The sequence below is a fragment of the Dioscorea cayenensis genome, unplaced genomic scaffold (genome assembly GCF_009730915.1).
Source record: "Dioscorea cayenensis subsp. rotundata cultivar TDr96_F1 unplaced genomic scaffold, TDr96_F1_v2_PseudoChromosome.rev07_lg8_w22 25.fasta BLBR01000893.1, whole genome shotgun sequence".
Classification (NCBI taxonomy): Eukaryota; Viridiplantae; Streptophyta; class Magnoliopsida; order Dioscoreales; family Dioscoreaceae; genus Dioscorea; species Dioscorea cayenensis.
The window spans coordinates 68,656-78,150 of NW_024087284.1; the positions used below are offsets into that span (position 1 = coordinate 68,656).

The window sequence follows — 9,495 nt, forward strand, 5'->3', positions numbered from 1 at the left end:
TATTTGGATTCTAATTTAATTGTTAAAGTTTATTTTAGATTATTATGAATTTAATTTTTGTTCATAATTATAAAGTTGTTTTAATAATCATTAGAAAAAATAACAACTTAAAGATGCTTTTATTAAATTTCTTGGATATTTACTGCAATTGGTAGAAACAGCATCGTCACCAAAGTGACCTCTGTTGTGGAAACTTTTTGTTTGTGAATAACCATGGTGTTAGTACATACTTATTCTCATGCAGACAACACGTCGGCCCAAAGAAAGACTGTTATCTGGCAGAGATTTGTTTGCACATGTAGTAATAAGTTGTTTATAGTTATAAAGTGTCTATTGTGAGTATTTAGTCGGCCCAAAGGAAGACTTTGTACTTGACTAGATTTTACTATAAAACTTGATTACTACAACAAGCTAATCACTAGTGAATTGAATCTCTGTCCAAAGACTAGATTTGATGTCACTCGATTAACTTGAAGATGGGTTGTTGTTATTTGTATGTTTTGATTATTAGACCTCTAGTCAATTAATTATGAGCTAATTATCAATTATTGCTCTCTTTATAGTTGACATCATGAGTGTTAATAATGTGTTTGCCACTCAATGGCATTCCCATGCTTAATGATACAAATTTCAAAGTTTGGAAAAATAAAGTAACACTCGTTTTGGGATGTGTGGATCTCGACATGCGTTAAGCTAATCATGTCCTGCACCTCTAATAGATCAAAGCTCCATTCATTACAAGAGAGCCTTTGAGAGGTGGGAGAAGTCTAACCGTATCAGTCTAATGATCATGAAGAATACAATCCCAGGGGTTTTTCAGGACACTACGTCTGAAGAAAAAAAAAACATAGTAATTCCTTGACACCCTGAAAGAGCGCTTTGTAAGAAGTGATAAGGCGAAAACAAATACTACCCTAAGGAAGCTAGTCCCTATGAGGTTTAAGGGTGAGGAATATACATGAGTAGTCCTCTATATGTGTCATCTAGCTGAGAAATTAAAGGGCTTGAAAATCGAGCCACCAAAGAAGAGAGAGTTTAGAGTGGTTCTGTGAATATTTAGCTTATAGGGATAAACTCCATTATTGTGGATCCACTTGCATTAGCGCCTATAGTTTTCAACAAGCATGTTGCTTATATGGTTGGTATTAGTAAAGATGCTTTAATTAGTGGGAGTTTATATTTAGTTAGCTTAATATTTGTATTAATGTCATGACATTTCTAACAGATTTTATGGAATTTCTAGATTATTCATTGTTTTACTCTGAACTATGATCTCATAAAGTTTTTAAAGTTGGACCAGTTGGAAATAGACAAGCATAGATCACATTGGCTTGTCATTTCCATGCTACATCCACACTTGATCTATGTCGTTAGTTAAGTCGGTATATGTGATCAGTGTGGGTTTAGTTACATTATACTAGCGACGACTGCCCCTTTTGTTCCATGTATAGATGAGGCTGATGGACGAGATTGATTTAGGTAATTTTTCAGTTGTGATCACATTTTGGTTGTTGATGGTAATTTATACACGATTTTGAATTCCCGAAGGTATATGATTGTATGGTCCAAGTGGGAGATTGTTGGGATGTGGACCACATATCATATAGGGATATAAGGATATATGTGCACAAGTTGTGTAGACGTACATAACTAACATTTATAATTGTATATATCTTATCATATTTAATTTTGAATGGACCCAATTGTGGTGATCTAATTAAAGTTTGGATAGGATCCTAATTATCTATTTTTAAATGTGTGGATTTACATATTAATCATATGTTGTGTAGAATTCCTGAGGGCAAAATTGTCAAGTCCATGATGGGCAGACTTGTAATTAGCCCCATATAGATTTCTTATAAACAAGGTGTGGTCCTGACTGAGCACGTAATGATCTGAGATTCAGAATTAGGTTTTTCTGAATTAGGGTTCCCATCTCCCCTCACTGCGTTAAGCAGTTAGAAGAATCACAAGGCCCAATCATCATCATTAATGGATTCAAGTGTAGGTACGCTTCCGCTAAATTTATGTTGTTCCTAAATAATTTCCAATCAAGAAAAAGATCCTGGCTTTTCATAGGGGTTATTCCCATTGTGAAATCCATCAAGTTCCATCATTCCTTGCCCTTCTTCCGTCACCTGGGTTCGCTGCAATGTCGTCCTTGAACGTGTTTTCCTTCTACAATGGAGTTCAGGTCGTGGCATTGGACATGAAGCCGCCAAGTGCCCCGCACCTTCACATCTCCTACAAGTCAAGAGATGACGACACTCCTCTGTTCGGTGGGTATGACGGAGACACTTCAAGCATTGCTTCGCCAACACCGGTGAACCCCTGGATCTCTTCCTCCCAGTCAAAGCAGCATGGTTTGGTATCATGATTCTCTCCGATTTACGAGCTTCCTTCCTACCCCTTTTTTGGCACCGTCTCCCACTTCTCTTTTTCCTCTGCAAGCTTGGTAGTAACCACCTGTTGATCCAAACGACCACCATTCTCCCAGGGTTTGAAAAATATAGAGTTTAAAAAGAAGGGGTTTTTAGGGATTGCAAAACTAACAGGGTGTTTTTGGTAATATTGCAAACTTAAAGGGTTTTTTTGGCAATTTTCACTATAAACAAATAGCATTTTTTTATAGCAATGTAAATATATACTTCACAGGGTGTATATGCAAATTTTCTAGATTATTTAAAGTTAATAAAATTTATTAACTTGAAAAGAAATTATGATAAGAATGTATTTGTGTTATAAATTTGGTTTTAAATTTTTCTAAAATTAATAGAATATATCATGGTTCTCATGAGGCCCACTGTCTCCGGATATCATGACTCAATCTCAAAATGCTTTTTATTTTATTCAATTCAAGTGATTGAATTAATTTATGCCTTTTTTTTTTAAATTTTCATTAGTTCAAGAAAATTGTACTAAAATCCTTCCACTTTTCATGATTTACAGAATGATTATGAGAGTAGGTCCGCTTGAAATGATTCAATTTGATTATTGAGGACTTTATAGATAATAAAATATAGTCATTGGGCATAATAGTAAAAGTGACATACAAAATTAAAATTATTTAAAATGTCCAAATTTCTTAGTATATATTAAATCATAAACCAAAAATTATTTAAAAGGCGCTGTCCTTGCCTTCCCCGGGCACGCCGCCCTGAGCTCCGCCCATACTGCCGCTAAAGAGCCCTCCGTGAGGATGCTCCATCTCCTTATCAACATTATTTTTTAAATAAAAAATAAGAAGATATATATTTTAATGTCATATGATGTTATATGATTAGCCATAACAATTATCTTATGGTCAACCTCAACTTACTTAAAACCAGCACTGTCGAACAAAAGACCAAAGCAAATGTGTTTCTAACATCTCAAAGTCTGGGATTGCATGCGCCCATTGATAGGGCATTGATTAATTCCTTCTATTAATTCATGCCACACAGATTTTTTATGTTAGATGCATGCAACTTTAAGATTAATGAACTACAGAATAATACAAGATGAACTTATAATTTAATCTGAAGTGAATAACTTAAAACTCATCCTGTAACTAATGGTTCTCAAAGCTGTTTGTCAGCCTTCTTAAGGATCTTTGAGAAGACATCTTTTAGAATGTTTCATGTGCTGTCTTTTTATTGACCCACCTTGCTTTGTGTTTAGAAATAAACATGAATATGCTTGTCTTGGAATTGGCCATAGATCCAGATTTCATGCTTAAACCAAACAGAAACATTTTATTTATAATCATCATGCATAAGGAGAAAACACTTTCATATCATAGAAAAATTTAAAAGAAAAAGGAGTAAACAAGAAATCAGTGAGAGGACATACACTGACCTTGGAGTTTCTCTCTCTTTTGTTTTACAGTCCATAAGAGTTATGGAAACGAAAAACAAATGCATAGAAGCAAAAATAACAGAGGTAGAAGAAGATAAACAATGCTAACAAGGGACAACTGACTAGACTTTAACATTCACCAATCTGTAAATGCAATGTTGAGTTTTGGCACATGTTGGATCTTGCACCAATCCTCCCCTGTTTCTTTATCCAATCGGCACATGAGCTCTTCGGATATAAAAGTCCACTCCAATTCCTGAAGGCTTGTCACATATTGTAAATTTGGAAGCATTTTCAGTTTAGGGCATGAAGCTAATTTCAGGAAAGTAAGTTTGGGCATTGCACCTCTCTCTACCCTCCACTCCTCAAGATTGAGCAATGCAGAAACCTGTCCCCGAATTATGGACTTTGATATAATACCATGGTAGGTAATGAACAGAGTTTCCAACCTAGGGAATCCACCTGAAGAGCATGCCATGGTTTTCCCAAGATACACATATCCAAAGAATTTGAGAGTAACAAGGTGTTGTAACCTCTCCAATTTGGGCATTGGGTCTTCCTCCAATCCAGAACGATATAGTTCAAGCTTGGTGAGACAAGTTGGAAATTCAGATATGGTGTCCCCCTTTGGCCAAAATCCATTTAAAGTCATTGAGAGAAGGCGGTTGTGAAATGCAAAGTCCTTTGTGTTGATCTCTATCTGATATTCATTGGCATATATATGCAAGCTGATAAGATAGGGTAATTCACTGAGTAGACGGTTTAGCATTGCTCCATGGTGTTCCTCACTTATTGACAATTTCAGCTTCCTAAGGTTGGGAAACCTCCAGTTTATCGTTTTATGGGATCCAAATGTCACCGAGCCAAGAGTGAGGAGATTTCTTAGCTCAAGACTTTGAGGTGGTTCACAACATCTGACTTGTACATGTCTTAGTGTCTTTATCTTCCATAATGTGAGTGATATCTCTGTTTCCTCTGGTAAATCGATGGTCTCTAAACATTGAAGGTTCCCTATAGATGATGGTATGCCTGAATCAGTAGTACCCCGCAGTCTGAAATAGCGTAAATAGATCATGAACTTGATCTCTTTTGGAAAACCTTCTCTCAAATTAAACGCAGCCAACTCAAGAACTCTTAGAAGCTCAAATCTAAATATTCGAGAAACTATTGAACCATCACAGTAACGAAATACCATCAAAGTCCTTATTCCATGCCTTGTAGGGATTTTATTGATCATGGTGTCATTGATATTGTGGAAAGCCACACGGCGAGGCAATTTCCAAGAAGTTGGTCGATCATTTTCAGTGGAGCAAACTGTGAGGAAGCCATCCTTCTTAGCCGTAGATCTTGCAAAATCCAGTAGTAGATCGTGGACACCACAGTTCTTCACACTCCCATTGTTTTTCCTGGTATTAACATGAATCAAGCTTCTTTGAATCAACTCCTCTAAAATAGCCTCGGCTGTATCCTCCATGGTCTTTCTTTCTTCTTGTGGTATGAAGCCTTCTGCAACCCATTTCCTGATTAACTCATTGCCAGAGATCTCAGAATCCTCAGGGTAAGCACCCAAATAAAGAAAACATGATTTCATATGATACGGAAGATCTTCATAGCTCAACGCGAGTATTTCTTGACATTCTCTTCCTTCTGCCTCCCAATCCATCGTCTCCAACACTCTCCTCCACACAGCGGGTGTTTTGTCTTTTATTGATAGGAAACCTCCAAGTACAACTAACGCCAGAGGTAGGCCACCACATTTGCGCATGAGATGATCGCCAATATTAAGCATTTCACTGGAGCAGTTTGCCTCAGCATCTTCATAAGGAAAGACCTTCTTGATAAAAAGCTTCATGCCCTCATCATCATTCAAAAGCGGAAGTTCATATGGAGCGCTTGCTGGATCTGCCCGCTTTGCAACATTAAGAAACCGAGTGGTGATCAAGACCCTGCTCCCATTCTTCACATCTGGAAAACTTCTTCGCATCTGATTCCAAACATCCTCTTGCCAAATATCATCCAATACAATGAGAAACCTTTCTGTTGTTAGCGAGTCATTAAGCGTGTCTATCACATCATTTTCTGTCATTTTCTCCAACTCCTCCTTTTCAATCGCTTTAACTTCTTCAAGCATCTTCTTCAAAAGCCCCATTAAACTATTTTCTTGAGAGACTGTTACCCAAATGCGCTTGTGAAAATGATTGCTAACAGCATTATTATGATAGAGTTTTTTTGCAAGGGTGGTTTTGCCGAGACCACCTATGCCGACGATGCTGATGACACAAAGCCTTTGCTGTTTGTGATTCATCAGTCGTTCAAGTAGGACCTTTTGGTCATTAAAGAGTCCAACTACATCAGCATCATCAGATTGAGATGAGAAATGAAGTCTCCTCACCGGTATTAAGTTCAAAGCATCTCCATCTTCACACAAGTTTTGAATCCCATACGCCTCTCTGCTAGCCTTGATCTCATTAAGTCGTTCTTTTACTTTGCCAATCTCCACACCAACATTATGCCTTGCTATCAACACCCTTGGTTTAAAACTATTCATCAAAAAAAAAGTATTAAATCAAAAATAAAAAAATAATGGTTCATGTGAAGGTAAAGCATGCAATGGATGGAGAAGCACATAAAGAGAGGAAAATTTTATAAGGCAAATTTCCTTGTTTCATCTTAAATTTAAAAATTAAATATTTCTGAATCTCCGTCTTCATCTCTCTCTATTGATAAAATTTCTAAAATCTTTCTACTCTGTATCTTTTTCCTTGTGCCTTTTCCCTGCCTAACTTCCAGCAGTATTGAAATGTTTTAAGTCAGTTTCCTCTTTCTTACCTGTCGATGCAACTTAGGCAACCTTTGGACTGATCGGACTGATGGAATTGATGAATCTTGATGAGGAAAATATCAATGGCGTCTTCAGCTAGATAAGCAACTTGTATAACATCATTCACCCAGTTCTTCACTCTTTCATCTCTCTTTCCTTTTGCATCAGCATCCTTGAGAAAGCATTTAATCCTACAGAGCTCTCTTCCCATCCACTCCACCTCATCACTCACACCATGCAACAATATCAACTCTTGTGTAACCAGCTCTGAAAGCTTGGTTGCCACCAGTGAAACAACGGTTTCAGCCATCTCTCTCTCTCTCTCTCTCTCTCTCTCTCTCGATTGACTGATACTGATGGACTGATTTGTAAGGGATGAAGATGAGGTTTTCTTTGAATTAATTTACGAAGGAATACATTTGATGATGGCTTCAACTTCAAGGCATAATATTAAAAAGCAAAGTGGGACTGTATGTGGTGCATCGCACGTGACCATGTGAAAGGACTCGGAACCCCATGCGAAAGTAGGGATGGTAATAATACCCATACCCGACCCAACCCGACCCGAGTTTGACGGGTAAAACCCGATTTGACCGGGTTTCGGGTCGGGTTCGGGTAAAACCCGACTTGTATGAAACGGTGCGAGTGCGGTATGGGAATTCTAATACCCGACCCAGTCACGAACCCGCATCTGACTCAAATTAAAATTACTAAAAATATTTATATAATATATATATATGTATATATACACATATATATACTAATATGTTCTACAACTTCACAATTTAGGGTTTTTTATTTTTCCTCTTTGTTTGGTCTTGTAATTATATAATAATTTTTATTTTTATTTTTATTTTTATAAAAAAATTATAATTACTTTTTAAGTTATTTTTTTATAAAAAAATAATATATTTTTTTATTAATTTTTTTAATATTGAGGGCGGGACGGGTATACTCATGGGATCCCGATTACTCGTCGGGTGCGGGTGTGGGTTTGGGTTTTTAAAACCCGTCGGGTTCGGGTTCGAGTTTGAGTATATTAGTGGGGTATCGGATACGGATACGGGTATAGTAATACCTGCACCCGACCCGACCCGACCCGACCCGTTGCCATCCCTATGCGAAAGTTGAATGTTAACATTCAGAAACAGATGCAAGGGGGGCTGCTTCAAGTCACGGGCCGATAGAAGAATATTATATTATCCATCCCATTGGAAGATGTAGTTTTCTTTTTAGAAAAACAAGGGCATGGATCAATGTATAACATGTAAATTAGTTGTAACATTATTTATGAGTTAATTTGTTTAATAAAAATTTAAACTCAATTTATTTTTGATGCTTACCACTTGAACAAAATGGATTTAGAATTATTATTATTATTATTATTATTATTATTATTATAAAACAAAATTTTTTTGTAATATAATTTGTAAAGAATATGTGAAATTTCTATTTAAGAAACAGGACAATAATGCGATTGAAATATAATATTACCCTATTTAATTAACTAATTAATTATTATTTTTTTTAGTAAAATACTCTTGTTTAATATTGGCCAAAGATCATAAAGTTTATAACATTTTAAATTAAATATCAAAATTGTTTAATAACTGTTATTTTGTAAAAAAAAATTATTTTAAAATTTTATTAATATTAATTAAGTTAAATTTAATTATTTTAAATAAATTAAAACTTTTCTCCAACTTAATATTTGGTTTGATTTTAAATTATTTTATCATCAAGCAAATATTTTAGTATATATATTTTAATAAAAATTATATGTGGGAGAAAGAAAGAATTTTTTTTATTTTTTTAAATTAATATTTTTGATATTTTATTGAATTTAAATGATATAATAGGAAAAAAATTTCACAATATGCCTATAGTGTTAGAACAAGCAATTGAATTGAAAGTTATATTATTGGTAATGTTTTTAAAGTTATCTCAATCATACATCACTTTATTATTATCTAATAGTTTCTAATTGCAATGCAGAATATTTAAAATAATAATTTGCTGATGGTTTGTAATTGATACTCCTTTCATTTTTTTTAGTTGTCACATTTTGAAGCTCTTTTTTATTTCTTTTTACTTGTCATATTAGAAATTTTGTGCAGCATTAAATAATTTTTTCCAAATTTACTTTTTAATTTAATTTACTTGTACAATTTTTAATAAATCACAATCAACTAAGTATTAAATTATATACTCCACTTGTGGGGTTTTAAATAGGGGTAGTTTTAGAAAGTAATGAATTTTTTTTTTAAAATATAGATAACCAACTAAGTTTAATATTTTTTTTTTAATCTGTGTGAATAAGATAAATGTGATAAATAAAAAAAATGGAGGGAGTATTTAAAAAGGATGCTTTCATCATTATTATTTAATAACAATTTGATGATGGTTCTAATTGCTGGCAGAATATTTAAAATGGGTGTGTTTATCATGGGTGATGTCAGTTATTCAATCACCTTTGTTGTTATTTGATAAAGAAAGCAATTTGGAGTATTTGTTAAGGTATTTTTATTTCATTTTATTTTGTGTTTTTCATGTTCTTCCCAGAACCCAGTATTATGAATAATGTACGGGCCGGTGAGAGAACCAAGAATTTAGAAACAAAGAATAAAGCAGCCTAGATTTTGCGGGTGAGATGACCCAGACTGCCCTACTTCACTAGCTCTAGCAAACGAGCCAAGCTCATCCCCTTTACTAGCACCATCGTAGTCAAAGCTTCAAATTTCACGCTTCATCCCTCTCACGGATGACTTCATCTTCCTCCTTGTTCTTGTTGTTCAATCCCGATTTTCATAGCTGGTGACTCAGTTATTTATTTTGCT

General features: G+C 34.8%; 1 protein-coding gene across 1 annotated transcript; it reads right to left on the reverse strand.

Annotated features, from left to right (window-relative positions):
- Positions 1-3,803: 3,803 nt before the first annotated feature.
- LOC120255212 (disease resistance protein RPH8A-like) lies at positions 3,804-7,054 on the reverse strand. The gene is made up of 2 exons (XM_039263093.1): positions 6,667-7,054; positions 3,804-6,377 (listed from the first exon to the last, which is right to left on the reverse strand). The coding sequence occupies exons 1-2, from the start codon at positions 6,966-6,968 to the stop codon at positions 3,974-3,976; spliced, it is 2,706 nt and encodes a 901-aa protein (XP_039119027.1). The 5' UTR covers positions 6,969-7,054; the 3' UTR covers positions 3,804-3,973.
- Positions 7,055-9,495: the final 2,441 nt, after the last annotated feature.

What these genes read in the sequence shown, in the direction of transcription:
- LOC120255212 (XM_039263093.1), bottom strand. Translation starts at nt 6,968, where the DNA reads ATGGCTGAAACCGTTGTTTCACTGGTGGCAACCAAGCTTTCAGAGCTG. An exon ending in TGCCTAAGTTGCATCGACAG is followed by an intron (nt 6,378 to 6,666) that starts GTAAGAAAGAGG and finishes TTTGATGAATAG; the next exon opens with TTTTAAACCAAGGGTGTTGA.